A 23032-nucleotide genomic window follows, 5' to 3' on the forward strand; every position below is an offset into this window, starting at 1 on the left:
GTCTGCAGACCTTTGGCCATACACTGTAGGTGTGTGATGGTTGGGGGGTCTGCAGACCTTTGGCCATACACTGTAGGTAGGTGATGGTCAGGGGGTCTGCAGACCTTTGGCCATACACTGTAGGTGTGTGATGGTTGGGGGGTCTGCAGACCTTTGGCCATACACTGTAGGTGTGTGATGGTTGGGGGGTCTGCAGACCTTTGGCCATACACTGTAGGTAGGTGATGGTCGTGGGGTCTGCAGACCTTTGGCCATACACTGTAGGTAGGTGATGGTCGGGGGGTCTGACCTTTGGCCATACAGTCTACGTTGACAAGGCACCTTGTATTGCATTCATACAAAGAATCGCGTTCCTTCTGTACTGCAGACGCCTGAATTGAGGATCTGTGATGAATAATTAAACGTTTTGTGTCCTAGATTCAGAATATCTGTTCAACTTTTCATTTCTTTCACGTTTCAGCCGTTTCCCGATTAGTAGAGAGACGTTTAGACGCTTCTTTCCAATCTTTCATAGTAGGAGGTGAAATGCCTCTTTTATGCAGTGTATGGGAATATTCAGGGCCGTCTTTAAGGCAGGGGCAAAAGGGGGGCAAAAGGGGGGCCCTGTCAAAGCGGCTGCCTCATGCTTGCCAACTATCCCGGTTTAAATTCCCTTGACCCTTGAAGTTTTAGTCCCGTGCCGTGTCCTGATATCTCAGTGTGAAGTGCTGCTGCTGTTATGCTGCCCAGCTCTGCCCTATTGTTGTGTACAGAAGACTCACCTGCAGACCCTGTGTTTACACGGAAATAGCCGTCATTCATGTGTAAATAGCTGAGGCTGGTGGCATGGGGGGGGGGGGGGGCCCAGACAAGCAGGGGGATTGGTGCGGCAGGACAAGATTTTTTTTTTTGCCCCAGGGTCCAATCAATATTAAAGATGGTGCTGGGAATATTCTTATCATCCTATAGAGCAGTCAGATTTCTAATGTCCGTGTGTATATTGTTCTCACTCCCCTTTATTCTCTCCCGGCAGTCGCTGTTCAATGCCAGCTCTCTGCAGAAAACCCACCAGAGTGCCCTGCAGGTCCAGCAGAAGGCCGAGGCCTTGTTACAAGCCGGGCATTACGACGCCGATGCCATCCGGGAGTGTGCCGAGAAAGTGGCCATGCACTGGCAGCAGCTCATGCTGAAGATGGAGGACAGGCTGAAGCTAGTGAACGCCTCGGTGGCCTTCTACAAAACTTCGGAGCAGGTCAGCGATTTCCGCGCATATAGCGGCCCTACGTGCTTTATATAGGTAGAATTTCATTCTGGGGGTTTGTGGCCTTTCTTGTGCCATCCGTACACCACAACCATTCTTACATGGCTCTATGAAGTTCTTTACATTGGTGATCAGTGGGAAGAATGTTCCTTACATTGGTGATCAGTGGGAAGAATGTTCCTTACATTGGTGATCAGTGGGAAGAATGTTCCTTACATTGGTGATCAGTGAGAAGAATGTCCCTTACATTGGTGATCAGTGGGAAGAATGTCCCTTACATTGGTGATCAGTGAGAAGAATGTCCCTTACATTGGTGATCAGTGGGAAGAATGTTCCTTACATTGGTGATCAGTGAGAAGAATGTCCCTTACATTGGTGATCAGTGGGAAGAATGTTCCTTACATTGGTGATCAGTGAGAAGAATGTCCCTTACATTGGTGATCAGTGAGAAGAATGTTCCTTACATTGGTGATCAGTGAGAAGAATGTTCCTTACATTGGTGATCAGTGGGAAGAATGTCCCTTACATTGGTGATCAGTGGGAAGAATGTCCCTTACATTGGTGATCAGTGGGAAGAATGTTCCTTACATTGGTGATCAGTGAGAAGAATGTTCCTTACATTGGTGATCAGTGAGAAGAATGTTCCTTACATTGGTGATCAGTGGGAAGAATGTCCCTTACATTGGTGATCAGTGAGAAGAATGTTCCTTACATTGGTGATCAGTGAGAAGAATGATCCTTACATTGGTGATCAGTGGGAAGAATGTCTCTTACATTGGTGATCAGTGGGAAGAATGTCCCTTACATTAGTGATCAGTGGGAAGAATGTTCCTTACATTGGTGATCAGTGAGAAGAATGTTCCTTACATTGGTGATCAGTGAGAAGAATGTTCCTTACATTGGTGATCATTGAGAAGAATGTTCCTTACATTGGTGATCAGTGAGAAGAATGTCCCTTACATTAGTGATCAGTGGGAAGAATGTCCCCTACATTGGTGATCAGTGGGAAGAATGTTCCTTACATTGGTGATCAGTGAGAAGAATGTCCCTTACATTGGTGATCAGTGGGAAGAATGTCCCTTACATTGGTGATCAGTGAGAAGAATGTCCCTTATATTGGTGATCAGTGAGAAGAATGTCCCTTACATTGGTGATCAGTGGGAAGAATGTTCCTTACATTGGTGATCAGTGAGAAGAATGTTCCTTACATTGGTGATCAGTGAGAAGAATGTCCCTTACATTGGTGATCAGTGAGAAGAATGTCCTTACATTGGTGATCAGTGAGAAGAATGTCCCTTACATTGGTGATCAGAGGGAAGAATGTCCCTTACATTGGTGATCAGTGAGAAGAATGTTCCTTACATTGGTGATCAGTGGGAAGAATGTCCCTTACATTGGTGATCAGTGAGAAGAATGTCCCTTACATTGGTGATCAGTGAGAAGAATGTCCCTTACATTGGTGATCAGTGAGAAGAATGTCCCTTACATTGGTGATCAGTGAGAAGAATGTCCCTTACATTGGTGATCAGTGGGAAGAATGTCCCTTACATTGGTGATCAGTGAGAAGAATGTCCCTTACATTGGTGATCAGTGAGAAGAATGTCCCTTACATTGGTGATCAGTGAGAAGAATGTCCCTTACATTGGTGATCAGTGAGAAGAATGTCCCTTACATTGGTGATCAGTGGGAAGAATGTTCCTTACATTGGTGATCAGTGGGAAGAATGTCCCCTTACATTGGTGATCAGTGGGAAGAATGTCCCTTACATTGGTGATCAGTGAGAAGAATGTCCCTTACATTGGTGATCAGTGAGAAGAATGTTCCTTACATTGGTGATCAGTGAGAAGAATGTCCCTTACATTGGTGATCAGTGAGAAGAATGTCCTTACATTGGTGATCAGTGGGAAGAATGTCCCTTACATTGGTGATCAGTGAGAAGAATGTCCCTTACATTGGTGATCAGAGGGAAGAATGTCCCTTACATTGGTGATCAGTGGGAAGAATGTCCCTTACATTGGTGATCAGTGAGAAGAATGTCCCTTACATTGGTGATCAGTGAGAAGAATGTTCCTTACATTGGTGATCAGTGGGAAGAATGTCCCTTACATTGGTGATCAGTGAGAAGAATGTCCCTTACATTGGTGATCAGTGAGAAGAATGTCCCTTACATTGGTGATCAGTGAGAAGAATGTCCCTTACATTGGTGATCAGTGAGAAGAATGTTCCTTACATTGGTGATCAGTGGGAAGAATGTCCCTTACATTGGTGATCAGTGAGAAGAATGTCCCTTACATTGGTGATCAGTGAGAAGAATGTTCCTTACATTGGTGATCACTGGGAAGAATGTCCCTTACATTGGTGATCAGTGAGAAGAATGCTCCTTACATTGGTGATCAGTGAGAAGAATGTCCCTTACATTGGTGATCAGTGAGAAGAATGTCCCTTACATTGGTGATCAGTGAGAAGAATGTCCCTTACATTGGTGATCAGTGAGAAGAATGTCCCTTACATTGGTGATCAGTGGGAAGAATGTTCCTTACATTGGTGATCAGTGGGAAGAATGTCCCCTTACATTGGTGATCAGTGGGAAGAATGTCCCTTACATTGGTGATCAGTGGGAAGAATGTTCCTTACATTGGTGATCAGTGGGAAGAATGTCCCTTACATTGGTGATCAGTGAGAAGAATGTTCCTTACATTGGTGATCAGTGGGAAGAATGTTCCTTACATTGGTGATCAGTGGGAAGAATGTTCCTTACATTGGTGATCAGTGAGAAGAATGTTCCTTACATTGGTGATCATCGGTGAGAAGAATGTCCCTTACATTGGTGATCAGTGAGAAGAATGTCCCTTACATTGGTGATCAGTGAGAAGAATGTTCCTTACATTGGTGATCAGTGGGAAGAATGTTCCTTACATTGGTGATCAGTGGGAAGAATGTCCCTTACATTGGTGATCAGTGAGAAGAATGTCCCTTACATTGGTGATCAGTGAGAAGAATGTTCCTTACATTGGTGATCAGTGGGAAGAATGTCCCTTACATTGGTGATCAGTGAGAAGAATGTCCCTTACATTGGTGATCAGTGAGAAGAATGTTCCTTACATTGGTGATCACTGGGAAGAATGTCCCTTACATTGGTGATCAGTGAGAAGAATGCTCCTTACATTGGTGATCAGTGAGAAGAATGTCCCTTACATTGGTGATCAGTGGGAAGAATGTCCCTTACATTGGTGATCAGTGAGAAGAATGTCCCTTACATTGGTGATCAGTGAGAAGAATGTCCCTTACATTGGTGATCAGTGAGAAGAATGTCCCTTACATTGGTGATCAGTGGGAAGAATGTTCCTTACATTGGTGATCAGTGGGAAGAATGTCCCTTACATTGGTGATCAGTGGGAAGAATGTCCCTTACATTGGTGATCAGTGGGAAGAATGTCCCTTACATTGGTGATCAGTGGGAAGAATGTTCCTTACATTGGTGATCAGTGGGAAGAATGTCCCTTACATTGGTGATCAGTGAGAAGAATGTCCCTTACATTGGTGATCAGTGGGAAGAATGTTCCTTACATTGGTGATCAGTGGGAAGAATGTTCCTTACATTGGTGATCAGTGAGAAGAATGTTCCTTACATTGGTGATCATCGGTGAGAAGAATGTTCCTTACATTGGTGATCAGTGGGAAGAATGTCCCTTACATTGGTGATCAGTGAGAAGAATGTTCCTTACATTGGTGATCAGTGAGAAGAATGTTCCTTACATTGGTGATCAGTGGGAAGAATGTTCCTTACATTGGTGATCAGTGGGAAGAATGTCCCTTACATTGGTGATCAGTGAGAAGAATGTCCCTTACATTGGTGATCAGTGGGAAGAATGTCCCTTACATTGGTGATCAGTGAGAAGAATGTTCCTTACATTGGTGATCAGTGAGAAGAATGTTCCTTACATTGGTGATCAGTGAGAAGAATGTCCCTTACATTGGTGATCAGTGGGAAGAATGTTCCTTACATTGGTGATCAGTGGGAAGAATGTCCCTTACATTGGTGATCAGTGGGAAGAATGTCCCTTACATTGGTGATCAGTGAGAAGAATGTCCCTTACATTGGTGATCAGTGGAAGAATGTCCCTTACATTGGTGATCAGTGGGAAGAATGTCCCTTACATTGGTGATCAGTGGGAAGAATGTCCCTTACATTGGTGATCAGTGGGAAGAATGTCCCTTACATTGGTGATCAGTGAGAAGAATGTCCCTTACATTGGTGATCAGTGAGAAGAATGTCCCTTACATTGGTGATCAGTGAGAAGAATGTTCCTTACATTGGTGATCAGTGGGAAGAATGCCCCTTACATTGGTGATCAGTGGGAAGAATGCCCCTTACATTGGTGATCAGTGGGAAGAATGCCCCTTGCCCTCCTCCTCTTGCGGTACCTTGGGTGAAGACCTGAGGTGTAGAACATAAGTGCGGGTGGCACTATTGGCCTACCTAGAGCAGGCAGGGGGTGCCCACCCCGCCGCCGCCACTGACGTAGAGTATTTTCCTACTTTACAGAACATAATGTAACGAATTGGGAACATTTTATGTCCGGGTCTGATTACCAATCTATCGATCGGCGTGTTGTCACAGGAGACGGTTCTCACCGATCTGTGAGGCGCGTTCGTTCTCTTTCCGCATGTCACGTGACTTTGGGGTTCCTGATTTCAGGTGTGCAGTGTGTTGGAAAGCCTGGAGCAGGAATACCGGAGAGACGAGGACTGGTGCCGGGGACATGACAAGCTGGGACCCGCCTCCGACACGGACCACATAATGCCGTTGATCAGCAAACATCTGGAGCAGAAGGAAGCCTTCCTGAAGGTCGGTACCCACTGCGGGGGAGAGGGGGAAAGTGCAGGGGATGGGGAAGGGGAGGAGAGGAAGAGAGGGAAAGGGTGGGGGAAGGAGGAGGGAGAAAAAGGGGGGGGGATGGAAGAAGGAAGGGAGGGGGGAGAAGGAGGGGGGAAAAGGAAATCGGGAAGGAAAGGGAGGGGAGAAGGGCAAAGGAAGGGGGGGCAGAAGGAGGATGGAAAGGGAGGGAGTGAAGGAAGAGGGAAAGGGAGGGAGGGAAGGAAGAGGGAAAGGACGGAGGAAGGAGGAGGGAGAAAAAGGGGGGAGGGAAGGGGGGGAAGAAAGGGAGGGAGGGAATTCGGGAAGGAAAGGGGGGGGGGAGAAGGGGGAAGGAAAGGGGGGGAGGGAAATGGGGGGGGGGAGAAGGGGAAAGGGGGGGGGGAGAAGGGGAAGGGGGGGGGGGAGAAGGGGAAAGGAAAGGGGGGGGAGAAGGGGAAAGGAAAGGGGGGGGGAGAAGGGGAAAGGAAAGGGGGGGAGAAGGGGGGCAGAAGGAGGATGGAAAGGGAGGGAGGGAAGAAAGAGGGAAAGGGAGGAAGGGAAGGAGGCGGGAAAGGACGGGGGAAGGAGGAGGGAGAAAAAGGGGGGAGGGAAGGGGGGGAAGAAAGGGAGGGAGGGAATTCGGGAAGGAAAGGGGGGGGGGGAAGGGGGAAGGAAAGGGGGGGGGGGGAAGGGGGGAGGAAAGGGGGGGGGGAGAAGGGGGAAGGAAAGGGGGGGCGAGGAGGGAAAGGTGGGAGGAGGGGAGAAGGAGGAGGGAAAGGGGGGGAGAGAAGGAGGGAAAGGGGGGGAGGGAAATGGGGAAGGAAAGGGGGGAGAGAAGGGGGGGGAGTGGAGGAAAGGGGGGAGAGAAGGGGGGGAGTGGAGGAAAGGGGGGGAGAGGAGGAGGAGGGAAAGGGAGGAAGGGAAATGGGAGGAGTGGGGGGAGGGAATGAGGCAGGGGCGAGGGGGGGTAAAGAAGAAGACATGCCTAAAAGGGGGGGAGTGGGGGGATGGAATGGGGCAGAGGGGGGGGGGGGGAGAAGACATGTCTGGAAGTGGGGGAGTGAAAGACAGGAGGGATGGCAGGAGATGGAGGGGGAAGTTCCTGTTCCTGTTCCTGTGTGCTGTTTGAAGGGGGATGTGTCCCTTCCCTCCAATCGACTCTCGCTCTATAGAGTGTAGATTCAGCTTTCTGGCCCCTGCTTTCTGAAAGCTCAGACAAGCTGTATAAATTCAGCACTTCGAACAGATGTAGAGAAGACTGCAGATAAACAGGTACAACTTATGTAGGAGGATTTGTTTAATCTCTGTGTCTCACCCGAGGCCGGTCACCGGGTATATGGAAGGGATCACAACCACTTTAAGGACTTGGGGTTTACAAAGGATTTTGGCTGATTGTGACTTGCTCTTCCACAGGCGTGCACACTTGCCCGGAGAAATGCGGAGGTCTTCTTAAAGTACATTCACCGCAACAATGTCAGCATGCCAGGCGTGGCCCCTCACACGCGGGGGCCCGAGCAGCAAGTTAAAGGTAAGGAAAAGAACACGTGAATTCAATAAACCCCGAGAAAAATTGTGCAATGTGAGCGCAAAACTTTACAAAAGTCGCTTTTCTCCATCATTAGTGTCGGTACAGTGGAACCTCGGATCACGAGGAGAATCCATTCCAGGAGAAGCTCGTAATCCAAAGCACTCGCATATCAAAGAGACTTTCCCCATTGAAGTCAATGGGAACAAAAATAATTAGTTCCGCATTGACTTCAATACCGCATGCGGCCAGAGGTTGGGGGGAGCGCCAGAGAGCCTCGGAAACGGCCTAAAAGGCCCGAGGACACCTCGGCTGACCTTGGCAATCCTCAGAAAGACTTTGTTCCTGAGATTTGCAGAGGTCAGCCGTGCTATCCTCGGGCCTTTCTGTATATTTCCTAACGGCGCAGATTTTGTCGGCGCGGAGGGGGTCGCGGCTCGGTTTTGTCGGCGCGGAGGGGTCGCGGCTGGGTTTCCTCATCATAGAGGAGTCGCAGCTGGGTTTTGTCGGCGCGGAGGGGTCACGGACTCGGTTTTGTCGGCGCGGAGGGGTCGCGGCTGCGTCTTGTTGGCGCAGAGGGGTCGCGGCCTCGGTTTTGTCGGCGCGGAGGGGTCGCGGCCTCGGTTTTGTCGGCGCGGAGGGGTCGCGGCCTCGGTTTTGTCGGCGCCGAGGGGTCGCGGCCTCGGTTTTGTCGGCGCCGAGGGGTCGCGGCCTCGGTTTTGTCGGCGCAGAGGGGTCGCGGCTCGGTTTTGTCGGCGCGGAGGGGTCGCGGCTCGGTTTTGTCGGCGCCGGTTTTGACGGCGCAGAGGGGTCGCGGCTCTGTTTTGTCGGCGCAGAGGGGTAGCGGACTCGGTTTCCTCGGCGTGGAGGGGTTGCGGCTGGGTTTTGTCGGCGCGGAGGGGGCGCGGCTGAGTTTTGTCGGCGCGGAGGGGTCAAGGCTCAGTTTTGTCGGTGTGGAGGGGTCGCGGCTGGGTTTTGTTGGCGCGGAGGGGTCGCGGCTGGGTTTTGACGGCGCGGAGGGGTCGCGGCTGGGTTTTGACGGCGCGGAGGGGTCGCGGCTGGGTTTTGACGGCGCGGAGGGGTCGCGGCTGGGTTTTGACGGCGCGGAGGGGTCGCGGCTTGGTTTTGACGGCGCGGCGGGGTCGTGGCTTGGTTTTGACGGCGCGGAGGGGTCGCGGCTGGGTTTTGTCGGCGCGGCGGGGTCGCGGCTGGGTTATGTCGGCGCGGAGGGGTCGCGGCTGGGTTATGTCGGCGCGGAGGGGTCGCGGCTGGGTTTTGTCGGCGCGGAGGGGTCACGGCTCGGTTTTGTCGCCATGGAGGGGTTGCGGCTGGGTTTTGTCGGCGCGGAGGAGTCGCGGCTGGGTTTTGACGGCGCGGAGGGGTCGCGGCTGGGTTTTGTCGGCGCGGAGGGGTCGCGGCTGGGTTTTGTCAGCGCGGAGGGGTCTTGTCGGTGTAGAGGGGTCGCGGCCCGGTTTCAGGTGGAGACGACTTCTGTAAACACGCGGCGGTGAAGTAGGTGTCGGCGCGGAGGGGTCGCGGCTCGGTTTCAGGTGGAGACGACTTCTGTAAACACGCGGCGGTGAAGTAGGTGTCGGCGCGGAGGGGTCGCGGCCCGGTTTCAGGTGGAGACGACTTCTGTAAACACGCGGCGGTGAAGTAGGTGTCGGTGAAGTGCAGCTTTTTATTGGATTATAAGCCGCTAAGCTGCAGAACGGAGCAGATTACTGGTAATTCCTTCCATCGCTCTCTTATACTCCGACGATCCTATTTAGGTGTGATGATAAAGATTGACACCGAGCGTCTCCTCCGAAATCCCCCCCCCCTCCTGTATCCTGACTTGTATACATATAGCGCTGTATACGGGTCTGTGTACTGATCCGGCTGAAAAAGGATCACTTTTAGTGTTCATGTACTACAAGTCCCAGCATGTCCTTCCTGTATGAGGTTTTGCCAAAAATTGATGTCATTGGCGCAAAAAACACCCCGCGTCATGTTTTCTGTGAATTTTGCGTAGCGAGGGATATTTTGGGTCTCTGTGGGAAATAACCAATCTCTCTTTTGTTCCGCAGCCATCCTCAGCGAGCTCCTTCAAAGAGAGAACCGCGTCCTGCACTTCTGGACCCTGAAGAAGCGGCGGCTGGACCAGTGCCAGCAGTACGTGGTGTTCGAGAGAAGCGCCAAGCAGGTAGGTGACGGGAAGCTGCGGGCACGAGGCAGGCATTGTACCCCCCCTCCCCCATACCCACTGCTGTTCTCTAAGATCCAATGAGTGCGTTTTTGTAAAGGCCCACCCAACCATCCCCCCCCCCCCACGCTTCTCGATTTCAGGCGGCAGCTCCAGGGGGCCCATGTCTGAAGCTGTGTAAGGGGTCCCATAATTCCTGATGTGTCAAAGCGTCAGTCTGGCTTGGTTGTAGATTTCTCTGTCTATTCCTGGATTCCTGATCCTATGCAGCGCTCTGTGTCACGGCTCATATAGCACTTTATATTCTAGGTCCGGGCCCTTGGCATTATGTTGATCTCGGATAATCTGTGTCAGGCTCTGGGTCCAATGCTCTGAGCGAATCTAGACGCTCCAGTCTGTGCAGGATGTATACGATTCAGGTGTATGGGCGCCACCTGCTGTACGTAGCTGGTATTACATCTGTATCTTGTGCTATATCCTGTATACAATGTTTCTTTAGCATAGCAGAGGATACATTGTGGTTGCATTGTTTTGTGTGCCGCATCACATCCCATTAGTGGTTCTCACAAGGCAGATGAGATTTCAGGAAGCTGACCTGCGGCTGGACCCGTATGATTGCGGTTTCATCTTTCTCTCGTCTCCTTTTCTTACGTCAGCGGGTCTGTGAAACAAGCGGCTGATTACGGGGCTGATCGATCCCTCTTGTTACAGGAGCGCTTCTGTCCCGGAGATCCGGGCGCAGCTGTGCCGTGTTTGTCACATGATATGGGTGACTGGCACACCATGTAAACAAATTATTACTTTTTTTTTCTTTTTAAAGCAAAACTCCAACCATGCAGCTAATTGTACAATTATAATGCGCATGTGTTGCATTTTTTTTTTTTTACACCCCTCTGAGTTTTTACATATCAATCGCACTTTACATGAAGGGTGACAACGCTATTCAGAGCTTTTCCTCCTTCTCCCAAAATGGTTTGTATATTCTTTGTTATAACAGTGAGTCATGTATGGGAATCGGAATGTGGCGGGAAGGTCTCCTCCTAGGTACAGACTCTACAGACTCGGCTCAGTTGGCCTTCAAGTGGTTTTAATGACTTCTCCTCCTGTAGTAATGCTGGGGGCTCAGCCCCCTCCAGCTATAGTGTGTAGTGGTATCGCTCTTCTTCTTTATAGTATTGATGGTTGCGTCCTCCTCTAGTTATATTGTAGTTTGGTTCTCCTCCATCCATATTGGAGGTTCAGTCCTTGTCTAGTGATATTGCTCTTTTTCTTTATTAGTATTGATGGTTCAGTCCTCCTCTAGACAATCCTATTATAGTTCTGTTCTTCTCCATTGATATTGGTGGTTCAGTTCTCCTCCAGCAATATTGTGGTTCTGATCTCCTTCATCAATGTTGGGGGTTCAGTCGTCCTCTAGTGATATTGTAGTTTTGTTCTCCTCCACCATATTAATGGTTCAGTCCTCTTTTAGTGATATTTTAGTTCTGCCCCCCCCCCCCTGATATTGGTGGTTTGGTCCGCCTCTATATACATATAATAGTTATTTTCCCCTCTATCAAACATGGTGGTTTAGTCCTCCTCTAGACATATTGTAATTATGTTCTTCTCCATTGACATTGGTGGTTCAGTCCTCCTCTAGTGATATTGTAGTTTGGATCTCCTCCATCCATATCCGTGGTTCAGACCTCATCTAGTGAGATTGTTCTTCTTCATTAATATTGGTGGTTCAGTTGTCCTTGAGAGATATTGTAGTTCTCCATCCATATTGATGGTTCAGTCATCCTTTAGTGATATTCTAGCTCTGTTCTCCCCCATTGATATTGGTGGTTTGGTCCTTCTCTATACATATAATGGTTCTGTTCTCCTCTATCAAACTTGGTGGTTCAGTCCTCCTCTATACATATTGTAATTATGTTGTGCTCCGTTGACATTGGTGGTTCAGTCCTTGTCTAGTGATATTGCTTTTCTTCATTAGTATTGGTGGTTCAGTCCTCCTCTAGACAATCATATTCTAGTTCTGTTCTTCTCCATTGATATTGCTGGTTCTGTCCTCCGCTGTACATATTCTAGTTTTGCTCTCCATTTATGTTGGTGGTTTGGTCCTCTAGTGATATTGTGGTTCTGATCTCCTTCCTCAATATTGGGGGTTCAGTCCTCATCTAGTGATATTGTTCTTCTTCATTAATATTGGTGGTTCAGTCCTCCACTGTATAGTTCTGTTCTTCTCCATTTATCTTAGTGGTTTGTCCCCCTCTAGAGATCATGTGGTTCTGATTTCCTTCATTATTATTGGTGGTTCAGTTGTCCTTAAGAGTAGAGCTGTACGATTAATCGCGGATTCTTCTGTTTCATGGCCGGTTCCACGTAGCCAGCGTGGAACGCAAATGGCGCAGATATCGGGACCGACGTCCGCAGCCTGCGCCGCTGGATGGATGCCTGGGCTTCTCTTGCAGATCTGTACAACTGTAGTGTGTGTCCATGCGCCACCCAGTGGTAGCCGGCAGTACTGCTTCTGATGTATTAATCTTTCTCACAGTTCTGTACAACTGTGTGTATCCATGCGCCACCCAGTGGTAGCCGGCAGTACTGCTTCTGATGTATTAATCTTTCTCACAGTTCTGTACAACTGTGTGTATCCATGCGCCACCCAATGGTTGCTGGCGGTACTGCTTCTGATGTATAAAAAAACAGACCAGTGATATGTCTATAATGTTAAAGACCATATAACTCCTATGAAAAAGCAGAATCAAAGTTTGATTCTGCTTTTTTCATGGGAGTTATATGGTCTTTAACATTATAGACATATCACTGGTCTGTTTTTTATATATTGATATTTTCAGATAAATCACAGGTTTATTTAGTTATTTGGGGGGGGTTCTGGCATTCAGTTTTTGAGAATCGTGAGAGAATCGTGATCTTTAGTCTAAGCAAAAGAATCGTGATTCTCATTTTGACCAGAATCGTGCAGCCCTACTTAAGAGATATTGTAGTTTGGTTCTCGTCTAGTGATATTGTTGGTCATTATTATTGGTGGTTCATTTGTCCTTAAGAAATATTGTCGTTTGGTTCTCCTCCGTCCATATTGGTGGTTCAGTCCTCGTCTAGTGATATTGCTCTTCTTCTTAGAATTGGTGGTTCAGTCCTCCTCTAGACAATCATCTTATAGTTCTGTTCTTTTTCCATTGATATTGGTGGCTCAGTCCTCCTCCTATGTATATTATAGTTCTGTTCTTCTCCATTTATCTTGGTAGTTCGGTCCTCCTCTAGTGATATTGTAGTTTGGTTCTCCTCCATCCATATTGGTGGTTTGGTCCTCCTTGTCTAGGGATATTGCTCTTCTTCTTTATTAGTGGAAAAAAGCTATAGACTGTGGTTGGTATGTCCTTAATAGATAAGGCACCTCATCCCCAAATTTTTGGAAGAGATAGAGAAATGTGGCTGGGGATTATTATGGTGCCAAAACAACTTAACCAAAGATACAAGTTAAAATTACAATTTTTCTTACATTATGGAAAAATCACATGAAGTAAACAATCAAAAAAATGGGAGCATTTAAAAAATACAAATGGCCCAGATTGAAAAGGCTTGTTCTGGTGACGGATCCAATCTTCCCTACATGTTTCGCCGAAACGTCGGCTTCCTCAGGGGAATAGGCCGTGACCAAAAAAAATGGGATTTTTTTTTTTGTATCCCGGTGCTCTGCTGTGCCATTTCTGACGACATGCATTATGTGTCTTTTTGTTTTTGCACTATCTTATTATATGCACCGGATATACTCAAGTATAATCCAAGTTTTTCAGCACATTTTTGTGTGCTGAAAATGCCCCCCTCGGCTTATACTCAGGTCACCTTTTTGCGCCTGATCTCCTGGACTTTGGGGACCTGGTACCGGCTTGGCACACATATAGCCCCACTCTTCCTCTACAAGTGTGCAAAGTTTGTTGTCCGGGGGACCTACGGCTGGGGAGCACCGATTTTTCAAATCCGGGCACCCCTTCCATAGACTTCCATAGACTCCCACGGTCATTTCTCTGGTGACTTTGGAAACCCGGTACCGGACGGTCGTAGGTCCCCTGGACCCAGATCTTGGCACACATGTAGCCCCATTTTTCCTCTACAAGTGTGCAAAGTATGTTGTCTGGGGGACCTAGGGCCGGGGAGCACCGACTTTTTTTTCAAAGCTGGGCACCCCTTCCATAGACTCCCATGTTAAACTTCAGTCTTGTCATGGGCACAGTGCGGCATGGGCACAGTGCGGCATGGACATGGACACAGTGAGGCATGCAGATGGACACCCTAGGCTTATACTTGAGTCAATAAATTCAATTCAAATTTTTTTTGTGGTAAAATTAGGTGCCTTGGCTTATATTCTCTTCGGCTTATACGAGTATATACGGTATCTATTGTTAGATTTCTCCCCTTTACAGCATTATACGCTACATTGGTCACGGCCTATTCCCCTGAGGAAGCCGATGTTTTGGCGAAACATGTAGGGAAGATTGGATCCGTCACCAGAACAAGCCTTTTCAATCTGGGCCATTCGTATATTTTTATTTGCTCCCATTTTTTGATTGTTTACTTCATGTGATTTTTCTATAATGTTATAAAAATTATAATTTTAGCTTCTATCTTTGATTGAGTTGTTTTGGCACCGTAATAATCCCCAGCCGCCTTTCTCTATCTCTTCTTTATTAGTATTGGTGGTTGCGTCGTCCTCTAGTTATATTGTAGTTTGGTTCTCCTCCATCCATATTGGAGGTTCAGTCCTTGTCTAGTGATATTGCTCTTTTTCTTCATTAGTATTGGGGGTTCAGTCCTCCTCTAGACAATCCTCTTATAGTTCTGTTCTTCTCCATTGATATTGGTGGTTCAGTTCTCCTCCAGCAATATTGTGGCTTTGATCTCCTTCATCAATATTGGTGGTTCAGTCCTCCGCTGTACATATTATTATAGTTCTGTTCTCCATTTATCTTGGTCCTCTAGTGATATTGTGGTTCTGATCTCCTTCCTCAATATTGGGGGTTCAGTCCTCATCTAGTGATCTTGTTGTTCTTCATTAATATTGGTGGTTCATATTGATGGTTCAGTCCTTCTTTAGTGATATTGTAGTTCTGTTCTCCTCCATTGATATTGGTGGTTTGGTCCTCCTCTATACATATAATAGTTATTTTCTCATCTATCAAACTTGGTGGTTTAGTCCTCCTCTAGATATATTGTAATTATGTTGTGCTCCGTTGACATTGGTGGTTCAGTCCTCCTCTAGAGATATTGTCGTTTGGGTCTCCTCCGTCCATATTGGTGGTTCAGTCCTCCTCGAGTGATATTGTAGTTTGGTTCTCCTCCATCCATATTGGTGGTTCAGTCCTTGTCTAGTGATATTGCTCTTCTTCTTAGAATCGGTGGTTCAGTCGTCCTCTAGACAATCCTATGCTAGTTCTGTTCTTTTTCCATTGATATTGGTGGTTCAGTCGTCCTCCAGCAATATTGTGGTATTGATCTCCTTCATCAATATTGGTGGTTCTGTCCTCCGCTGTACATATTATAGTTCTGTTCTTCTCCATTTATCTTGGTGGTTTGGTCCTCCACTTGTGATATTGTAGTTTGCTTCTCCTCCATCTATATCAGTGGTTCCGTCTTCGTCTAGTGATATTGTTCTTCAATAATATTGATGGTTAATTCCTCCTTTAGTGATATTCTAGTTCTGTTCTCCTCCATTGATATTGGTGGTTTAGTCCTCCTCTAGACATATTGTAATTATGTTGTTCTCCGTTGACATTGGTGGCCAAGTCCTCCTCTCGTGATAATGTAGTTTGGTTCTCCTTCATCCATATTGGTGGTTCAGTCCTTGTCTAGGGATATCGCTCTTCTTCTTCATTCGTATTGGTGGTTGAGTCCTTGTCTAGGGACATCGCTCTTCCTCTTCATGTGTATTGGTGGTTGCGTCCTCCTCTAGTGATAATGTAGTTTGGTTCTCCTCCATCCATATTGGTGGTTGAGTCCTTGTCTAGGGATATCGCTCTTCCTCTTCATTAGTATTGGTGGTTGAGTCCTTGTCTAGGGACATCGCTCTTCTTCTTCATTAGTATTGGTGGTTGAGTCCTTGTCTAGGAATATCGCTCTTCTCCTTCATCCATATTGGTGGTTGAGTCCTTGTCTAGGGATAACGCTCTTCTCCTTCATCCATATTGGTGGTTGAGTCCTTGTCTAGGGATATCGCTCTTCCTCTTCATTAGTATTGGTGGTTGAGTCCTTGTCTAGGGACATCGCTCTTCTTTAGTATTGGTGGTTGCGTCCTCCTCTAGTGATAATGTTGTTTTGTTTCTCCTTCACCAGTTTATTGATTTTGGTTCTCTTCTTGTGTTTCTAGTAGTCTGATCCGCCTCTAGAGGCCTTAATAAATTTTAGGGACCCTACTGACTGTGTTCTCGGTTTCCCCTGCAGGCTCTGGACTGGATTCAGGAGACGGGGGAGCACTTCCTCTCCACGCACATATCTACTGGGGAGAGTCTGGACCAAACGCAAAGTCTACTGAAGGAATATGAGGACTTCCGCTGTCCCGCCAAGGTAAGCGGCCTCCCAGGAACAGAGCATGTTCATAAAGGAAGGAGAATTTTCATTATCCCGTCCCAGTCTCTCGTATATTTAATTAAGGCCACAAGTCCCGACTTCATGCCAAACACTGATTGGGTGACATTCCTCACTATGACTCGAATAATTCCATCTGGTTCCCACAACATTGTCCCCTCCTCCATCGTCTTGTGTTTAGAAGTTTTCATTCTTTCCTGCCGTTGTCACTTGTACCTGTCGGCGGGCCGCACACGTCCTCCGTTCTTCTCACCCCTCCGGCCGTCTCTGAATTTCCCTAAAGTCTCCCGGAATGATTTCTGGCGCAGAGAACGTCCCGGAGTCACGAGAGCGTCTGACAGAACAAACTTGTCATTTCCCTTCTCTCTGAAGAGTTGCAGAGAATATTGCCGAGGTCAGCATGACCTCTTCTCTCTACTGGGGCTCTCCGGCCTCTCAGACGCGGGGGCGAGTGATTATGGCGGTGCGCCAGGGAGCGCCGAGCATCAAACTACCATCAATGGACCAACAACAACAACAGGAAATAATAGATGATTTCCGTGTCAAGCCCAAAAAAAAAGAAGATCTTTGAGATTCTTTACACATAGCGCTTCACTTCTGAGGCTGCTGTGATCTGCATATCCCACCCCCCACCCCCTTAACATCACAGTCCCCCCCATACATCAGTGTCTTCAGCCCCCTCTCCCCCTTCATATCACAACCCCCCCTTAACATCACAGTCCCCCCCCCCCATACATCAGTGTCTCCAGCCCCCTCTCCCCCTTCATATCCCCCCCCTTAACATCACAGTCCCCCCCCATACATCAGTGTCTTCAGCCCCCTCTCCCCCTTCATATCACAACCCCCCCTTAACATCACAGTCCCCCCCCCCCATACATCAGTGTCTCCAGCCCCCTCTCCCCCTTCATATCCCCCCCCTTAACATCACAGTCCCCCCCCCATACATCAGTGTCTCCAGCCCCCTCTCCCCCTTCATATCCCCCCCCTTAACATCACAGTCCCCCCCATACATCAGTGTCTTCAGCCCCCTCTCCCCCTTCATATCACAACCCCCCCTTAACATCACAGTCCCCCCCCCATACCTCAGTGTCTCCAGCCTACCCTTCACATCATAACCCCCTCTTTACATAACTGTCCGCTTATTACATCTGTGTTTGGACCCCTCCCCTCTTTACATCAGTGTCTTCAGCCTTCCCTTCACATCGCAGACACTGCAACTGTATAATTGTGCTCAGCGTCATATCCAGAGGTTGTCTTTGGGAAATAGACATCTGAGTGGTGCCAGCATTGCTGCAGAGGGTGAAGGGGTGGGGGAGGGGTCAGCCTGTCAGTGCTCAGACCACACGCCGCACACTGCATCAAATTGGTCTGCATGGCTGTCGTCCCAGAAGGAAGCCTCTTCTAAAGATGATGCACAAGAAAGAGCCGCAAACAGTTTTCTGAAGACAAGCAGACTAAGGACATGGATTACGGGAACCGTGTCCTGAGGTCTGATGAGACAAGATAAAGGTATTTGGTGTCAGATGGTGTCAGGCGTGTGTGGGGGGGGGAGGGGCCAGGTGAGGAGGACAAAGACAAGTGTGTCTTCCCTACAGTCAGGCATGGTGGGGGGAGGGTCATGGTCTGGGGCTGCATGAGTGCTGCCGGCACTGGGGGGGCTACAGATCATTGAGGGGACCATGAATGCCAACAAGTACTGTGAGATACTGAAGCAGAGCATGATCCCCTCCCTTCAGAGACTGGGCCGCAGGGTAGTATTCCAACATGATAACCACCCCAAACACACCTCAAAGACCACCACTGCCTTGCTAAAGAAGCTGAGGGTAAAGGTGATGGACGGGCCAAGCATGTCTCCAGACCTAAACCCTATTGATCATCTGTGGGGGATCCTCAAACGGAAGGTGGAGGAGCGCAAGGTCTCCAACATCCACCAGCTCCGTGATGTCGTCATGGAGGAGGGGAAGTGGACTCCAGGGGCAACCTGTGAAGCTCTGGTGACCTCCATGCCCAAGAGGGTTAAACATAATGGCGGCCACACAAAATATTGACACTTTGGGCCCAATTTGGACATTTTCACTTAGGGGGTGTCCTGACTTGTTGCCAGCGGTTTAGACATTAATGGCTGTGTGTTGAGTTATTTGTTATACAAGCTGTACACTCACTACACAACACCTCCCCCTGTGTACACCCCTCCCCCCTGTACACTCACTACACAATATTGTAGATACAAAGTGTCATTTCTTCAGTGTTGTCACATGAAAAGATACAAGAAAAGGTTCGCAGAAATGTGAGTGAGGGGTGTACTTACTTTTGTGAGATATTCTGTGTGTGTGTGTGTGTGTGTGTATGTATATGTGTATATATATATATATATATGTGTGTGTGTGTGTGTGTGTGTGTGTGTGTGTGTGTATATATATATATACACACACACACACACACACAAACATATATATATACACACACACACACAAACACATATACATACACACACACACACACACACACAAACACATATATATATATATATACACACACACATAAATATACACACACACACACAAACATATATATATACACACACACACACACACACACACACACACACAATGACAGGTCCTCTTAGATGGCAGCCACATCATCATGTAACGGTCACATGGCCAGAATACCGATTTCTCGTTTTTTTTTCCCGCTCTGACAGCAAACGAAGGAGAAGGTGCGTCTCCTGATCCAGCTGGCGGACAGCTTTGTGGAGAAGGGTCACGTGCACGCCACGGAGCTGAAGAAATGGGTCACCACTGTGAACAAGCATTACCGCGACTTCTCCCTGCGGATGGGGAAGTACCAGTGCTCCCTGCAGAGGGCGCTGGGCATCAGCACTGAGGTAGGGAACGCAGAGCCCCTCCCCCGCTGTACAGTCCTCCTATCCCTGAGCCGTGTGACCTCTGAGCGCCCCCCCCACCCCTCCCGGAACGGGGACTCCACATTACCGGCTTAGTGCGCCGGATTAGGCCAGGTTGGAAATTGAATGCACTTTCGCAGCACATTTAACTTTTATAATCCGGTTATCGCCGAAGTGACGTTCGGTGTAAATACAGAAATGGCGCGCGTCCTTTAATGCGCCGAATGCGGCTCTAAACCTCCTGAATGGAAAGACGTTCAGAGAGGAGCCGGGGAAATTATATCGAGAGATAAATATTCCTAAAACAAAGCGATACATCTAATCATATAGAAGTGGAAACATTTGTAACTTTTATAAAATACAATCATTTAGATACAATCAGGAAATGATTGGAGAAAATATTTATAATAACAAAGTGTAATAAGACTCCATCCCCCGATGTGACCAATGGGGTTCTTCCACGCAGAGCGATCGTACAACCCATCCCCCGATGTGACCGATGAGGTCCTTCCACGCAGGACGAGACTCGGCCATTATAGATATTAGATTAATGAAGCAGAAAACTGTAAGGGGGGCTTCTGATGGGGACCCTGATGTAATGGGGATTATTTTGAAGGCGGACCCTGATGGAAGGAGGGGGGGAATTTGATGGGGACCCTGTTGAAAAGGGGGAGGGGCTCTAATGGGGACTCTGATAGGTACTATGATAGGAACACTGATGTAAGGGGGGACTCTGGGGACCCTGATCTAAGGGGTACTCTCATGGGGAGACCCTGTGGTAAGGGGCGGCTCTGATGTGGTACCCTGATGTAGGGGGTACTTTGATGGGGACCCAGATGTAATGGGGTACTTTGATGGGGACCCAGATGTAATGGGGTACTTTGATGGGGACCCTGATGTAATGGGGTACTTTGATGGGGACCCTGATGTAATGGGGTACTTTGATGGGGACTCTGAAGTAAGGGGATGGAATATGTCAGACACTGATGCAAGAGGGGGGTGGGCTCTGATGGTGGCTCTGATGGGGACCCTGATGTTAGGGGGGCTCTGATGGGGACCCTGATGTAATGGGGTACTTTGATAGGGCCCCTGATGTAATGTACTTTGGTGGGGACCCTGAAGGGGGGGGCTCTGATGGGGGACACTGAAGTAAGGGGTGGGGGGAATATGTCAGACACTGATGCAAGAAGGGTGGTGGGCTCTGATGGTGACTCTGATGTAATGGGGTACTTTGATAGGCACCCTGATGGAAGGGGGGGGGCTCTGATGGGGACTCTGATGTAATGGGGTACTTTGATGGGGATACTGAGTAGGGGGGTGGGCTCTGATGTAAGGGGTGGCTCTCATGGGGACACTGATGTAAGGGGTGGCTCTCATGGGGACACTGATGTAAGGGGGGCTCTGATGGGGGACCCTGATGTAAGGGGGGCTCTAATGGGGACCCTGATGTAAGGGGGGGCTCTAATGGGGACCCTGATGTAAGGGGGGGCTCTAATGGGGACCCTGATGTAAGGGGGGGCTCTAATGGGGACCCTGATGTAAGGGGGGGCTCTAATGGGGACCCTGATGTAAGGGGGGGGGGCTCTGATGGGGACCCTGATGTAAGGGGGAGCTCTAATGGGGACCCTGATGTAAGGGGGGGCTCTGATGGGGACACTGATGTAAGGGGGGGGGGCTCTGATGGGGACCCTGATGAAGGGGGGGTCTCTGATGGGGGACCCTGATGTAAGGGGGAGGTCTAATGGGGACCCTGATGTAAGGGGGGGGGCTCTAATGGGGACCCTGATGTAAGGAGGGGGCTCTAATGGGGACCCTGATGTAAGGGGGGGCTCTTATTTGGGACCCTGATGTGGGGGAGGGGGGGCTCTCATGGAGATTTATTTTTGTGCCCGGAGTCGGGGAGAAATAAAACTTAAACCACTTTCTGTATCTCCATCAAAATTTTTTGCAAGAACAGAAAATGACCAGGGAGCTCCTGACTTCCTGTAGTGAGATGACAACACTGAGCCTCCGCTGTTGTCGGCCCCGCCTATACCTCCTCTACTGGAATGCAGAGCCCCACCCCCTTATGTTATGGAAATGACAATAGGGGGAGGTGTTCTGTAGTCCAGCAGGGGAGAAGTGGGCACAAATGAGACAGATCGGTCATGAAGAGGCTCCTTCTGATGTCGGGTTGTATCGTCGCACTGGGCGGCGCGGGGGGTTGGCTGATAGGACTGTTAGGGGAATGACCGTCTGGATTCTGATTGGTTGCTGTCCCATCACTGACAGTTCATGCCGAGCGTGTCGGTGAGCTCCGAGTTCTCTTGTTGCGCCACACTCCAGAATTATACTGCGTACATGACACATATGTGGATATAATAAATATTTTTAACATATTATAAGAAAAAATGGCTCCCGCCGCGGTCTGAGGATTGGGAATCGCTCGCACGGTCGCCGTATCCCAGGATGGTGACATTCCCGCTTCTCCTTCCAGGACAATAAAGACCTGGAACTGGACATCGTCCCGGCCATCCTGACCGACCCGGAAGTAAAACTGCGAGACGCCAGCCACGAGGTCAACGAGGAGAAGAGGAAGTCCGCCCGGAAAAAAGAGTGAGTGCGCCGGGCCCCCGAAATTCCCCAAATATTGGTGTTTTATAGATCAATGGGGGGAGATTTACTAAAACTGGAGCACACAGAACCCCCGGGGGAGCTGTGCATGGGAACCAATCCGCTTCCAGCATTAAGCTTTATATCTGTATTATTATACAATGTATCCATTATATACACAATGGGAGTGCAAAATCTGATACAGCTGTGCATGGGAGCCAATCGGCTTCTTCCATTAACTCTTGACAATAAAATCTGGAAGCTGATTGACTCCCCATGCACAGCTGCGCCAGATTTTGCACTCTCCGATTTTAGTAAATCTCCCCCATTGTGTATATAATAGATGCATTGTATAATAATACAGATATATAGCTTAATGCTGGAAGCTGATTGGTTCCTATGCGCAGCTTCTGTGTGCTCCAGTTTTAGTAAATCTCCCCCTATTTCAATTTTATTTTTATTTATTTATTTATATTTTTATTTATTTATATATTTTTTATATTGATAAATTATGAATAAAATATAAATAAATATTTTATTTTTTATTTTTATTTATATTTTTATTTATATTTTTATTTATATTTTTATAAATAAAAATATAAAAAAATATATATAAATAAATAAAAATATTAATAAAAATATAAATAAATATTTTATTTATATTTTTATTTATTTATATTTTTATTTATATTTTTGTTTATATTTTTATTTATTTATATTTTGTTTATTTTTATAAATAAAAGTATAAATAAAAAATATAAATAAATATTTTATTTATATTTTTATTTATTTAAATTTTGTTTATATTTTTATTTATATTTTTATAAATAAAATATATAAATAAAAATATAAATAAAATAAAAATATAAATAAATATTTTATTTATATTTTTATCTATTTATATTTTTATTTATATTTTTATTTGTTTACATTTTATTTATATTTATATATTTTTTATATATTTATATTGATAAATTATGAATAAAATATAAATAAAATATCTAAATTAAAATATAAATAAATATTTTATTTATATTTTTATTTATTTAAATTTTGTTTATATTTTTATTTATATTTTTATAAATATATATAAATAAAAATAAAATAAAAATATGAATAAATATTTTATTTATATCTTTATATTT

General features: G+C 47.2%; 1 protein-coding gene across 6 annotated transcripts in view; it reads left to right on the forward strand.

Moving 5' to 3' along the window:
• The window catches only part of KALRN (kalirin RhoGEF kinase), a 237638-nt gene that overhangs the window by 1768 nt on the left and 212838 nt on the right, over window positions 1–23032 (forward strand). For all 6 annotated transcript variants that reach the window (XM_040358301.1, XM_040358299.1, XM_040358300.1 and 3 more), the window contains exons 2-8: window positions 1013–1231; window positions 5940–6089; window positions 7512–7626; window positions 9693–9808; window positions 16250–16372; window positions 19095–19277; window positions 21772–21890. In XM_040358301.1, coding sequence (XP_040214235.1) covers window positions 1013–1231; window positions 5940–6089; window positions 7512–7626; window positions 9693–9808; window positions 16250–16372; window positions 19095–19277; window positions 21772–21890 — 1025 coding nt within the window. The remainder of the gene's footprint in view (window positions 1–1012; window positions 1232–5939; window positions 6090–7511; window positions 7627–9692; window positions 9809–16249; window positions 16373–19094; window positions 19278–21771; window positions 21891–23032) is intronic.

Source organism: Rana temporaria, chromosome 6, assembly GCF_905171775.1.
Source record: "Rana temporaria chromosome 6, aRanTem1.1, whole genome shotgun sequence".
NCBI classification, from domain to species: domain Eukaryota; kingdom Metazoa; phylum Chordata; class Amphibia; order Anura; family Ranidae; genus Rana; species Rana temporaria.